General features: G+C 45.7%; 2 protein-coding genes across 15 annotated transcripts in view; one reads left to right on the top strand and one right to left on the bottom strand.

Moving 5' to 3' along the window:
• The window catches only part of RREB1 (ras responsive element binding protein 1), a 198,518-nt gene that overhangs the window by 67,125 nt on the left and 116,633 nt on the right, over positions 1 to 14,760 (bottom strand). For all 14 annotated transcript variants that reach the window (XM_017957547.3, XM_003897013.4, XM_009204405.4 and 11 more), the window contains 3 exons: positions 8,938 to 9,056; positions 4,038 to 4,161; positions 3,199 to 3,411 (listed from right to left, as the gene is read on the bottom strand). In XM_017957547.3, coding sequence (XP_017813036.2) covers positions 3,199 to 3,369 — 171 coding nt within the window. In that variant the 5' untranslated portion in view covers positions 3,370 to 3,411; positions 4,038 to 4,161; positions 8,938 to 9,056. The remainder of the gene's footprint in view (positions 1 to 3,198; positions 3,412 to 4,037; positions 4,162 to 8,937; positions 9,057 to 14,760) is intronic.
• The window catches only part of LOC116275315 (serine/arginine repetitive matrix protein 3-like), a 35,788-nt gene continuing 32,608 nt past the window's right edge, over positions 11,581 to 14,760 (top strand). The window contains exons 1-2 of the mRNA XM_031667244.1: positions 11,581 to 11,589; positions 13,011 to 13,100. Coding sequence (XP_031523104.1) covers positions 11,581 to 11,589; positions 13,011 to 13,100 — 99 coding nt within the window. The remainder of the gene's footprint in view (positions 11,590 to 13,010; positions 13,101 to 14,760) is intronic.

The raw sequence follows: 14,760 nt of genomic DNA, 5'->3' as shown, positions 1-14,760 counted from the left end.
CTGCCAGCCATCATACAGGTCCCCAAAATCCAAGTTACCTGGGAGGAGGTCTACAGACCTAGATGTAATCTTTTAAAACTAACCAGGTCAAGCATGGTGGCTCACACCTGTAATCCCAGCACTTTGGGAGGCTGAGGTGGGAGGATCGCTCGAGCCCAGGAGTTTGAGACCAGCCTGGGCAACATAGTGAAACCTTGTCTCTACAAAAAGTTTTTTTATAATTTAAAAAAATAAGCAAAGCCAGATATCACAGTAATTAAGGCAGCTTACACACATTAGCTGTATAGTTTGTGAAACTAGGAATCAACCATGCTCTGGTGAGAAATAGAGATTCTGTCTCTATTTAAAAAAAAAAAAAAAAAATAATAATAATAAAATGAACCTCCAAGAAAAGAAAGCACTGTGATACTGGAAGAGAGGCCCTCCTGGAGAATTTTGTTTTTGTTTTTTATAAGACATGGGGGTCTCATAATATTGCCCAGGCTGGCCTTGAACCCCTGGGCTCAAGCAATCTTCCCACCTCCGCCTCCCAAGTAGCAGGGATTAGAGACATGACACCACGCCCAGCACCCTAAGGGAGAATTTTGAATCCAGTTATTGCAGTCATGCTGGTGGAAGGAGCACACCTCCTGAGTTGAAAGATAAAATTAGCAGCTAATGTGATAACGAACCATTCCATAATGAAACAATCTGGCACCCATGTCAGCATCCGGCTGTGGCTAATCTCTCCTGGAACTCCTGGAAGCTCACATCGATGGGACTTTCCCTGGGCTCCCTCTCTCAGCCCTCCCTGTCTAGTCCACAGGTAAGGAGTCTGCTTCCCTCTTCCCCATACTCTCTCCCCACTGACTTTTGTCTTTTGGATTAAGAACTATATTTACCAGGCTACCTCTAGCCAGAACCTCCATTTCAAAAGCAAACTCAGGATACCAGATCCCTGGAGAAGAAGGGAGGGGGATGAAAGGCGGCCCTGCCCCACCTGCACAATTGCCTCCTCACACCTGAAGAGACAGCCTCCAGTTAGCATGCAAACATGGGGGGTGCTGTGGGCATCCTCCAGGGCCCTAACCACGGTCTCTGATCTGGAGGCTGGACTTGGGACAACTTGGAGCTATTTGAGGAAAAGCTCTTCCTATTACTTCACTTGTTCCTGGTAGAGCAGAAGGATGAGGACGACAACCTTGTCTGTCTTATTCTTCCCCAAATGCCTGGCACCTGGTACAGCAGCTAGCTGGATATAGGAACTGGGTACATATTGTCCAATGGGTTGATGGATGGAGAGATGGATAGATGGACAGTCACATGAGAGTGGAAATAAACCTTTTCTTCTCAGAGCTAGTGCTCCTTCTCGACTCAGGCCACAGTCATACAGGCTGAGTATTTTCTCAGGCACCCATAGGAAGAGAGGCACGAGGAGAAAAGGAAAAAAGAAGAGAGAAAGGAATCAATGTTCCAATGCTAAAACATCACTGACCTCTGCCAGGTCCCCATCCCGCAGCAAGGTGTGGAGAAACGCATCCTCCCCCACACCGCTGGCAGGGTTTGGGGCTGGTACAACTTTTCTTGTAGGGAAAGTTGTATCAGAAGCTTTAATTAAGGCTCTACTTCTAAGAATTTATAGAAAACCATCATATTAATACTCAGAGAATTCTGTATAAGGACAGCCACAGTAGGATTATTTATAAAAAAGAAAATGAGTTCACAAAAGCCCAGCAGGTTTGCTTTCTCATCCCTCTGGTTCCTAGACAAATGCAAGACCTCCTTCTCTCCAAGGATTTAGTATAGCCTCATTAAATCAGTTAAACCAAACTTAAACACGAGGAAGTCAGTTCATATTACATGGATCCAGAGATGAAATGAGAAGTATTCACTCTCTGCCTCCTTCCTCCACCTACCCTCTGTTCAACAATATGTTGCCAAGATAGCAACACCTTTTCAAGGAAATGTCCCATTTGTACATTGAAGATTCATTTTATTTCCCAGTAGAGAAGACATTAACTTTCTTTTTTTTTTTTTTTTTTTTGAGACGGAGTCTCACTGTGTCTCCCAGGCTGGAATGCAGTGGCGTGATCTCGGCTCACTGCAAGCTCCGCCTCCCGGGTTCACGCCATTCTCCCGCCTCAGCCTCCCAAGTAGCTGAGATTACAGGCGCCCGCCACCACGCCCGGCTAGTTTTTTTTTGTATTTTTAGTAGAGACGGGGTTTCACCATGTTAGCCAGGATAGTCTCGATCTCCTGACCTCGTGATCCACCCACCTGGGCCTCCCAAAGTGCTGGGATTACAGGCTTGAGCCACCGCGCCCGGCCGAAGACATTAACTTTCATAACAGCATTAACCCTTCTCAATTCCACCTATTTACTTTACCGTGTTCTCCTGATCTGATGCCCAGTGAAAATTCAAGATGACTAAACAGCATCTTAAGTGCAATTATCTGAAGCCAAATTCTGTGCTTTTTCTTTTCTTTTTTTTTTTTTTTTTTGAGACGGAGTCTCGCTCTGTCGCCCAGGCTGGAGTGCAGTGGCCGGATCTCAGCTCACTGCAAGTTCCGCCTCCCAGGTTCCCGCCATTCTCCTGCCTCAGCCTCCCGAGTAGCTGGGACTACAGGCGCCCGCCACCTCGCCCGGCTAGTTTTTTGTATTTCTTAATAGAGACGGGGTTTCACCGTGTTAGCCAGGATGGTCTCGATCTCCTGACCTCGTGATCCGCCCGTCTCGGCCTCCCAAAGTGCTGGGATTACAGGCTTGAGCCACCGCGCCCGGCCAATTCTGTGCTTTTTCAAGGATAGAAAGCTAAACAGCAGCCCCAGCACAGGCAGTACTTATTTGCTATCTAATCTGAAGACACTTAAAAATAGCCAGCTGTGTGAATGAGGAAACAAACCACATCACAGCAGAGAAATCAGTCACATTCCCTGCCATGGCCATCACGTGAAGAAAGCTTGAGTTAAAATCCAATGGTGGGGCCAAAAATAAGGGCACTTCCACCAACATCGACACCACAGCAAAGAAAACTTTCTCCACGAAAGGAAACTAACATAAGTCATGAAAATTTTGCTCTTGAAAAATGATTAAGGCCTCTGGGTATATCCGTTTTATTCCATATTCTTCCAAGGTTTTATCATAGGAAACTGGGAAACATCTCCCAATATTCTCATGGATTGAACCCACCAGAGGTCACCACCAGGTGTGAACACTTACCTGGTTCCTTCTGCCAATCCGATTTGGTCCTGGAGGCTTCGAGGGGGACTTGATGCCCTGGGGGCTCCCGCCATTCTCTGTGACCTTCCCTACACTCATGACCGCTGACATCATGGTGTTGATGGAAGACAGGTCTGAACCTTCCAAGCCAACGGGCGAACTTGACGTCATTGGGACAGGGGTTTAAGCTTCTAAGAAGCCTCTGCCATAAAACTGAAAATTGGAAATTGCTGATGTGATCATGGGGAAGTTTAGGCTTCTGTCATTGCCAGGGGGCACTGGCCATGGCTACTCTAATTGTAACTCACGTCAAAAACATCCAACACTGTCTTTCTCCAGTTAAAGGCCACATTCACTCCCAGAATGATGGAAGCTTTCATCTAAACCAAGTCTCGGCACACCAAGGACTAAGTAACCTTGCTTCCTTTCTGAGTGTGCACTACCAACAGGACTCAAACTCATGAGAGGCAGGTTTCTTTACCTTTCCTAATCTGGGTTAGGCAGAAGTGGGAAAGGCCAAGCTAACAATTACAAAGCCCAGAAAGCTACCACCCTGCCAGCACCCTCCTAAGAACCTAGACTCATTTACTACTACATAAATGTTCTAGACCTAAAACTAGTGATGAGAAACATCGGGTTTCATTAAACTCCACTGCTGCAATACAGTGATTTTGATGGGGAGCCTGAATTTTATAAGAGATTTGAGAAGCCAACACTATCAGAGTTACAAATTTCAAATTGACATATAAAAGCCTGTTTCTTAAAAAAATATATATAAAGCAGGTAACATACCCTAGAAAATGGAAAGAAGAACCCCCCTCCACCACACTGCTGATTACCTCCATTTTCTGACCCAATTGATAGACTATGAAACTTCCCCCTGCTGTAGCTATCATTCACATGGAGTAGAAAATGAGTCTGTGTTGACCTCTTTTCTTCTTCTCTTGGTAGTACTCGTTGACACTGGAAGGGAAGCAAAGGTCCAAAGTGAACATCTTTTCACTTAGTGAAGAAAAAACTGTTATCATTTATTTGCTATAATCTTAGACCACTATATTCACAACACTGCAAGGAGTACAAATGAGAGGCAACGTCTGCCTTTCTTTCTTCCAAAACCACATTCTGTAGCTGTTTCTCAACCTTATCTTAACCCCTACAGTACTGCCTGTTATGCACACTCCCAACAGCCAAAAGGACTCTGCAGTAAAATTTCACTTTCTGAAGCTCATATTTATACCCATACATCATATTTTCTTTCACACTGTGCCTCAGTCCTTTGCAAGAATGCTCAGGCTCCACTTGACCCATCTCATGCCTTCACCTAAAAGTAACCAAAGACACAACAGTTCAGGCATTCACTAAAGGCTGAGTTTAGACCCTCTCAGGACAGACCTAAAAGAAACCTGGCGACATGAAAAGAATGACCAAAGGGAAAACTATGGCCCATGGCCGTATCACAATTTACTTCTTCAAGCCATGTGTGTTCCTTGCAACTAGAACTATTATGGCTACAGGTCCAGTCAGTAGGTAGGAAGTCTACGCTTCCCTCATTTTATCTAGGAGGATATTCTTTAGCTGAAGCCCTACCATAAGGTATTAGGATATTAATATCCTATTACCTCACAATGTGTGCTAATAAATTATGTAAGTCCACAACAGCAGCTGAAGATCAAGCTCATCATCTCAGCTGTAAAGAGAATGTGTAGGAACAACTCAAGAAAGAATATGATTTCTCATGGGTTCCTCCTCCAACTTTAGGGGATATGACCCAGCATGTGAGAAATGGTACCACCCAGAGCAGTTATAAACGTGCGGTACCAGGCCTAAATTCTTACCAAACGGGCAAAAGGGAATCTTAGGGAAAGTATTTGTCTTGTAAAGAGACAAGATGTGCCTTCCTTGTTAACAGACATTTTGAAAATGTGAATCAAATGGTTTTCCAACTGGTAGGTAAAAGGACTAACTGCAGAAACATACAATTTGAGACTATGGATCCAGCCTCTTTGCCCCCATCTTTCTCCATAAAGAGAGGAAAGCTACAGCCAAAAAATATCTACACTCTCATCTTTCCATGGCCTTTCCCCATGCCAGCAGACCCCTTAAATTTATGAAGAATTGTGCTTCAGGCCGGACACAGTTGCTCACAACTGTAATCTCAGCACTTCGGGAGGCCAAGGTGGGAGGATCACTCGAGCCCAGGAGTTCGAGACCAGCCTAGGCAACACAGCAAGACCCTATCTCTACAGATGATTTTTAAAAATTTATAAAAAAAAAAAAAAAGAACTGTGCTTCAAACTTCCTGTTTTTAACTGTCTTTGAAGGTTTACTTTGGGCAATTTCTCTATAGGGAAAAAACATGTAGACACAAAGTGCACACGAGTGTGTACACATACTTTTTTCTTAATGGACTACTAAAAAGAGAGTCATCAGTTCCCTAGAGTTTTTGTAATCAATCACGTAATTACGTACTTGATTCATAAATGGATACCTTCAATACTGAATTCACCTCCTTCTTTTAAATACGTGTATCTCCCTCATAATTTTCTTTTTTTTTTTTTTTTGAGACGGAGTCTTGCTCTGTCCCCCAGGCTGGAGTGCAGTGGCGCGATCTCGGCTCACTGCAAGCTCCGCCTCCTGGGTTTACGCCATTCTCCTGCCTCAGCCTCCCGAGTAGCTGGGACTACAGGCGCCCGCCACCTCGCCCGGCTAGTTTTTTGTATTTTTAGTAGAGACGGGGTTTCACCGTGTTAACCAGGATGGTCTCGATCTCCTGACCTTGTGATCCACCCGCCTCGGCCTCCCAAAGTGCTGGGATTACAGGCTTGAGCCACCGCGCCCGGCCCCTCATAATTTTAATGTACAGAAAATTATAACATAACTAACTAGAAATCTATCTTTCCTGTAATTGTTACAAACTTTCCACCAATTTATACTATGAGTTTTGAAGATGATCTTGCTTTTGTCACATTACTACATTTAGAAAAGAGGGCTACTCCCAGCTACTTCAGAGGCTGAGGCGGAAGGATTGCTTGAGCCCAGGAGTTCAAGTCCAGCCTAGGCAAAACAGCAAGACCCCATCTCAAATTGTAAAAGCAAAAACAAACAAACAAACAACAAAATCTGTGTGTGTGTGTGTATGTGTGTGTGTCTGTGTAGAAAAAGAAAAGAAAAATGTGGTAGAGTTTGCTCAAGTCTGGGAACAGGTTAAACACCTTTAAGACTAAATGTAAAATTGTAAGTTATTAAAAAAAAATTCTAATTATATCATTGAATAAGGGAAGAAACTGGAGAGGAGGGAAATAATAAGTAAACTGACAAAAATATATTCACTAAACAGAGCCAAACTGCCAGTAAGAATTATTCTCAGTCATGTTATCAAAGATACATTCTTGCAAACTACCTAAGTGTCTTAAATACAGAAAACCTAGCAACAGTCAGTATAGTCAATCAATGTAAGGGCTGAAAATTGCAAAAGCTTATCCCACTTGAAAAGGAGAAGAGCCTTGTTGTTTCCCATTTTGTCTGGGCAGGAAAATATTTGCTAAATGTATTTCTTCCTTGGGGATAAAGTATAAAGTGTGACACTAACCACTGATGACACCGAGATCACTTACATTTACTTCCTTTTCCTATTTTAAGTAAATAGCAATTAAAAAATAGAGACTCATCTCTAATCTGAAAGTGTAATTAATAAAATGAAACTCCCAGCTACACTGTTTGAAAGAAAGAAAAGAGTCATTGGCCTCATCCCTGAGAATTTGTTCCAGAAGCAACCAACAACCAGCCCCTTGGGCTGTGACAAGATTGTACTTCAGTTTGGTCTTATGTCTTCTATTTGAGTTCTTCCTTCAGGACCACAGAGCAGGGCATAAGGGGAAGAAGATGGTGCACGGCACAATGGAGCTCATTGTTCTATGTTGGAAAAAACCCACCATAACATGTGGGCTCTTCTACATGATCATCTAACCAGAGCAAGCTGGCCAGTATTAGTTGGTCCTATCTACCCTATAACCACATCCTGGACAATTTTCGAACAATAGCCCAACTAAGCAACCTAAACCCTCTGATACTCAATCTCAGGGAATAAAAGATCATTTCTAACATTTTTATGGTCTATTCACGAAGCATTTTTTTCTTTCTGGATATTTACAATCCTAGACTTTTCATTCTTTCCTCTGTAACATTTCTTCTCTCTGACATCACCCCAGTATTAATAATAATATATGTTATTATTATAAAATAAGGCCAGGTGTGGTGGCTCACACCTGTAATCCCAGCACTTTGGAAGGCTGACGTGGGAGGATGGCTTGAGCCCAGGAATTTGAGACAAGCCTAGGAAACACAGCAAGACCCCATCTATACAAAATAAAAATCAGCCGGGGGCAGGCACAGTGGCTCACACCTGTAATCCCAGCACTTTGGGAGGCCAGGGCGGGCAGATCACCTAAGGTCAGGAGTTCGAGATCAGCCTGGCTAACATGGCAAAACCCCATCTCTACTAAAACTACAAAAATTAGCCAGGCGTAGTGGCACATGCCTGTAATCCCAGCTACTCAGGAGGCTGAGATAGGAGAATCGCTTGAAAACAGGAGGCAGAGGTTGCAGTGAGCTGAGATAGCCCCATTACACTCCAGCCTGGGTGACAGAGCAGGACTCCATCAAGAAAGACAAGAAAGACAAGAAAGACAGAAAGACAGAAAGACAGACAGACAGACAGAAAGAAAGAGAAAGAAAGACAGAAAGACAGACAGAAAGAAGAAAGAAGAGGGAAGGGAAGGGAAGGGGAGGGGAGGGGAGGAAGGGGGAGGAGGGAGGTGGGGGAAGAGAAGCCGGGTGTGGCAGCATGTGTCATATAGTCCCAGATACTTGGGAGGCCAAGTGGGAAGATCACAGGAGCCCAGGAGTTCAAAGCTGCAGTGAGCAATGATCACACCATTGCATTCCAGCCTGGGCGACAGAGTGAGACCCTGTCTCTTAAAAATAAGTATCACTGGTTATATTCTAATATAATCTCTTCCAACTGGAATCAGAAAGCACTGGGAAGCCAGATGAAGTTCCCAAGTCATAGATATGATCATTACCAAGCAGATGAACCTGGTGTTCCAGTTTTTAACACACATGGTCTGGATTTGGAGGGGAGAGAGGGAGAGAAAAGAAAAAAAAAAAAAAATGAGATGTCCAAAGTGTTGCTTCCTGAGACAAACCCTTGGCACCCTTTCTCATCCCACATTTCAGGCCCATCAGATCAAGAACTAACAAGTTATAGTTATAATTTCTTTCCTTTTTTTTTTTTTTGTGAGACAGTCTCACTCTATTGACCACATTGTAGTGCAGTGGCACTATCTCAGCTCACCGCAATCTCTGCCTCCCAGATTCAAGCGATTCTCATGCCTCAGTCTCCTGAGTAGCTGGGATTTCAGGCACACGCCACCACGCCTGGCTAATTTTTTGTATTTTTAATAGAGATGGGGTTTTGCCATGTTGGCCAGGCTGGTTTCAAATGCCTGGCCTCAAGTGATCTGCCCGCCTCAGCCTCCTAAAGTCCTGGAATTATAGGTGTCAACCACCGTGCCTGGCCTAGTTACAATTTCAACATGATTTTGCACCAAAGCCTCAGGAGGACCTGGAAAGGGGGACGACAATTAAAAGGGAAGTGGGGAGGGTAGGAGGGGAGAGCATGGGAAGACTCGACGTTCAGCATTATTGTGACTCACTGAGAGTCAAAACCACTTCACTAACCTGTTTTCTTTGTGTTATCAAGCTGCCCTCCTTACTGGGGGGCTGAACCTGGCTGGGCCCAAAGGTGGGCAGGGTCACACCTCAGAGCCACCACTCCTGGAGCACACAGTCGGAGCAACCTACAAAAACAAGAAAAGATGATGTTAAAAGAGGATTAAGACCAGAAATGGTCCTCTGCTCAACATCACCGGGAGTCACAAATTAGGACTAGAAAACATTTCCCATCCCTTGCCTGCGATTACAAGCCAGCTGCCAGGAGCCAGGCTGATTCCATCCAGAGTTGTCCCATCAACATCCAAGTAAGAGCTTGGAGCTGAGTGTGCCTTGAACAGACAAGGACACCCCTCTCCCCCAGTCACATTCCAGCAACGTCAAGGGCAGCATAATGTGAGAATGGCTCGGACCACTGGCTCCCCGGTGGAGGTGGAGCTTCGTGCATCCTAATGGCATGTTCACAGCAGATACCTACAGACTGCCAGTTTAACAAGAAGAGAAAAGCAAGGCAGCAATTAGTACTATCAGAAACAGAGAGGGAAAAAAAGACAGTCGAAGAAATTAAGAAATATACAACTAGCAATGGCTCATGCCTGTAATCCCAGCACTTTGGGAGGCCAAAACTGGGCAGATCATTTAGCTCAGGAGTTCGAGACCAGCCTGGGCAACATGGTGAAACCCTGTCTCTATAAAAAACACAAACATTGGCTGGGTGTGGTGGCAGTGCCTGTGGTCCCAGCTACTCTGGAGCTGAGGTGGGAGGATGGCTTCAGCCCAGGAGGCAGAGGTCGCAGTGAGCTGAGATTGCACCACTGCACTCCAGCCTGGGCAACAGAGCCAGACTTTGTCTCAAAAAATAAATAATAAGAAATATACAACTGAACAGTGCCTTAAAGTAGAGGAGAGATGATTCCATCCTCTTGCAGGTGTGAGAAGAAAGTGTTGCTAACACACGTCAAATAGGACCAAATGCAGACCTTCTCCTTCTGTAGGGAAGATGCAGAAACCGTCTCAAATTACACGTGCCCTTCAAAAGTTTGAGCAAGTCTGCTCTGGGGTGTCAAGGGCTTCAAAGCCCTGTGCTGGGAGAAAATTGGAATGCAGCATTTCCCAGAGCTACAGCATGTGGCCACATTCTCTGCTCTCAACACAGCCTCCCTCAGCTAAGGTGAAGAGCACAAAACTGGGAGAAAACTCAGAGGTAAAATAAACCCCACACGGACAACGCCGGGGAAGAAACAACTGCTTGGCATATTTTCTCACGTTTATTTCCCTTCTGGAGCTTCTAGAGACAAGCTGCCCATCTGTGCCACACAGCTGTCACCATGAACCTCAGTACTAACCCACAGGGGCGGACCCTGTCCCACAGAAAGGGAGAGACCCTCAAACTGAACATTATGCCCCCCACCCCACTGAAAAAATGCACATACTCTATACTCAACATTTTCATTCAGTACCAGGAGGGTCAGGGACCCTAGAAACCCACCCAGGGACAGCAGGGTAAGAATCCCTGTTTTGCGTGATATATGACCTGCCCTCTTGTAAACTATGAATCAAGTCCATTTTATTAAAAATACCCATGGAGTTTTCAGAAATGCACAAACATCCTTTCAGACTATCTTCACCCATCTAAGGTGAAATTAAATATTGCCTTTTTTTTTTTTAAAGCAAAGTTATTGTTCTTTTTTCATATTTTAATTAATGATAAATTTTATTAGGAACAAAGCCCGGACAGGAATAGCCCTTTGGTTTTTTTCTAGAAACTGCCAAGATCTTCAAATAAATAGCATGAGCCATAGTTTTACTCATAATTAATAAAAACACACTTCAAAATAAAAAGATATAACAAAAATTTAAAAAAAATAAATAGGCCAGGCGCGGTGGCTCACGTCTATAATCCCAGCACTTAGGGAGGCTGAGGCAGGTGGATCACCTGAGGTCAGGAGTTCATGACCAGCCTAGCCAACATGGCAAAACCCTATCTCTACTAAAAATACAAAAATTAGGTGAACATCATGGCGCACGCCTGCAATCCCAGCTACTTGGGAGACTGAGGCAGGAGAATCACTTGAACCCGGGAGGCGGAGGTTACAGTGAGCCGAGATTTCGCCTCTGCACTCCAGCCTGGACAACAGAGTGAGAATCCGTCTCAAAAAAACCACATAAACACAATAAACACACTTCAAAGTCAGAACAAGTGTCTGAAATTAAAACTTTCTAGCATATAGCTAAGACTTTCATTAAAATTTACACCTGCTACTTCCCCTTCATTCCATTTTATTTCCCTTCATTTTAAAAAGACATCTCAAAAAAAGGTCCACCGAGTAGCTTCCGGGAAGCCACAGGATAGCAAGGGGGAGAGGACGGTTTTAAACAAGGAGGGCTAGGCTGAGAGTCTTGACCTTGAAACACCCATCCCCTTGCCCTTGGGTGTAAATGATTTGAATATTGAGAATGTCTTGCAATATAAAGCCAGAGTTCACTAGGCTGTTTGTTTTGGGTTCTATTAGGCCTGAGGGAGTTGCAGAGCTTGAAGAGTGGAAAAGTACAAAAGAGTTATTAGAAGAAACTTTGAGATACCCCTTAGCTCCACCAACAGTGCCTCAGGAAAAAAAAAAAAGTAAAAGAAAGACTAGTAGCGCCCTAACGATGACTCCCGTAGGTGAAATGTGACAGAAAGGCTGGATCTGGTTGTTGGTGGAGGCTGCTGAATTTCTGGATTTGCACTCCCACAAGATTTATGCAAAGCCAATGGAGGCAGGAGGACTAAGAGAGGGTGGAAGTCCCTCTGTGGGGGGAGGGAAAGGCCAGCCCCCAAGCCCCGGGGGAGATAAGGGACAATGCTATGTAAAGCCAGAAACAGAAGATTAAGGGGCAGGTCTCCAGGTCTAAGGAGATAGCAATGAAAAGATGAAAGATAAGGGCTGCATCCCAGCTTCTGAAAAACTGGAGGGTTTCTTTCCTTTTTTTTTTTTTTTTTTTTTTTGAGATGTAGTCTCACTCTGTCGCCAAGGCTGCAGTGCAGTGGCACAATCTGCAACCTCTGCCTCCCTGGTTCAGGCGATTCTTGTGCCTCAAGCCTCCCGGGTAGCTGGGATTACAGGCGTGTGTGCCACCACGCCCGGCTAACTTTAGTTTTTGCATTTTTAGTCGAGACTAAAATTGGGTTTTTAGGGTTTCGCCATGTTGCCCAGGCTGGTCTTGAACTCCTGGCCTCAAGTGATCCACCCATCTCAGCCTCCCAAAGTGCTGGGATTATAGGCAAGAACCTGAAGTGTTTCCCCCCCCCCCCCATGTTTTTGAGATAGTCTGATTCTGTCATCCAGGATGGAGTGCAGTGACATGATCTTGGCTCACTGCAACCTCCGCCTCCTGGGTTCAAGTGATTCTCATATCTCAGGCGTGCACCACCATGCCCAGCTAATTTTTGTATTTTTAATAGAGACAGGGTTTCGCCATGTTTGCCAGGGTGGTCTCAAACTCCTGACCTAAGGTGATCCAACCACCTTGGCTTCACAAAGTGTTGGGATTACAGGCATGAGCCACCACGCCTAGCCTCCTCAGGGTTCTTGAAGTGAAATCTAAACTCTGACCTAAGGCCCCCAGGAAATGTGGAATAAGTTTAGATGCCTAGGATGATGGTTGAGGCCCTGAAAAAAAATGTACCCACAGATGACAGAACAGTGGGTTTTACAACACTTGACCAGGAGGGGCGCAGTGCAGAGCCTCCACAATGCCCACAAATACTTAGGATGCATGCTGTGTAAGAGCCTAGTTAACCAGTTCAGGCCAGCCCAGGACAGGCTAAAAGTTTGAGTTAACAGTTCAGACACTAAAATGGTCTGAGCCAGGAGGGAGCTTGACAAATAGCAAAGGCATCTCTTGAAGGACGGGCCGAGTCTTGGCTAGGCTGGGGACAGAATCAAACCAGGCTAAATGTTCCACGAGGGCCATGCCTGTTCTGCCTGCAAAGCTCAGGGCAAAACAGTCCTTCTCACCACCTCACATGTGCTCTGAAGGCTGAGACAGCTGTGATGACGGCTTTGAGTTCCAGAAAGTTGATGTGTTTCTTGGCTTAGGGTCCAGGCTATGCCTTGGATAGGGCGGCAACCCACGAAAGTCACTCCCCCGCCACCGCCACCGCCAACCCGTGGCTGGCACAGGCTTTGGTAAGACAGGAGCCTTAGCGTGTCACACAGCGCCTCTCAGCATCTAAGCAGGCCCCTACACCATGGGGCACCGGGAGCTGCTTCAGCCAACTCCGATCTTCTCTTCCTGGGTGAGAAGGGGCTCCTAAGAGATTGGGAGGAGCTGGGCGTGGTGGCTCATGCCTATAATCCCAGCACTTTGGGACAGAGAGGCAAGAGAATCACTTGAGGTTAGGAGTTCAAGACCAGCCTGGGAAACACAAAACCCATCTCTGATAAAGAAAAAAAAAAAAAAGAGGTGGGCGGGGGATGTATCCCTTGGCACATTCAAGACAAAAGTGCAGAGGTGAAGGGGGGCAGCAAACTTGGGACCCAAGATATATGTCAGCCTCCTCTTTGGGTGTCTTCTGAGCTCCAGAACATTCTTTCACTCTCATCCTCTGAAGACTACAGCAAGCCAGGCACAGTGGCTCATGCCTCTAATCCCACCACTTTGGGAGGCCGAGTGGGAAGATCACTTAAGACCAGGAGTTTGAGACCAGCTTGGGCAATGAAGTGAAACCACATCTCTACCAGAAATTCAAATATTAGGCAGGTATAGTAGCACCCTCCTGCAGTCCCAGCTACTTGGGAGGCTGAGGCAGGAGGATTGCATGAGCCCAGGAGTTCGAAGCTGCACTGAGCTAGAATGATGCCACCGTACTCAAGCCTGGTCAACAGGGCAAGACTCTATCTCAAAAAACAACAACAACAACAACAAAAAGACTAATCATTAGGCTATTTAACCTGCCATTCAATGGTCTCCATGCTCTGGCCTCAGTCTACCTTCTGGCCCCGTTGCACACCAGTCCCCATGGTTACCCTCTCTGCTCAGTTCCTTGCCCCAGAATATCTGCCTGCACTCCTCTCCTGACCCCATCCCTCACGGCCATGTTCCACATGACTCCCACTGACCCATGGCTCTTGGTTCCAAATTCCAGGACACACTTACCTCTAATTCTGCCATCAAAATCATGGCTAACAATTTTTGAGCGCCACGTGCCACATGCATTGTCTCATTTAATCCTCGTAACAACAACCATGAGGATTGTTCCCACTGTACAGCCATAAAAACAAAGGCTGAGAAACACACACTCGTCTCCAAGATCCTAGAGCTGCTGCGTGGTAGAACAATGCAATAAATCCAGTGTCTGACCTCTGTTAAATTTCTTCTGGAAAAGTGTGTGACTCCTGGCCCATGGCTGGAGAGCACAGGTGCGCTCCCTTAGTCACATTCTCTGACTTCTAGTAATCTCGCTCTGCATCACTGCTGCCCTTCCAGATGCTCAGCACCTGGCTTTCCATTTCCGTCCCGGTCAAGGCAGGAAGGAGGAGTGCTCTCCTCCCCCTTCACCTCTGCCTTCCTCTCCCTGGCAGGAGGCAAAACTGGACTTCCACCTCAGTCTGAAAGGTTCGCTGCAGCGGGCAAGAGTTCGGAAACACTACGCTTGCTCTGCAAAGTGATGGGACACTTCACGTTCTATACCCTTGTGTTCTAGAAGCAGCCAAGCAAGGTAGGCTCTGCCTGAATCCTGAACAGTTCAGTCCTATCTGATGAGCTGACCTTGCAGAGAAGATCCACCAACATAATGCAGGGAGAAATTAACTACTACAGACCCTCCACCAAGCCCCAAGGGCAGAA

The sequence above is a fragment of the Papio anubis genome, chromosome 6 (assembly GCF_008728515.1).
Source record: "Papio anubis isolate 15944 chromosome 6, Panubis1.0, whole genome shotgun sequence".
Taxonomy (NCBI): Eukaryota; Metazoa; Chordata; class Mammalia; order Primates; family Cercopithecidae; genus Papio; species Papio anubis.
This window is presented reverse-complemented; position numbering and strand designations above follow the sequence as displayed.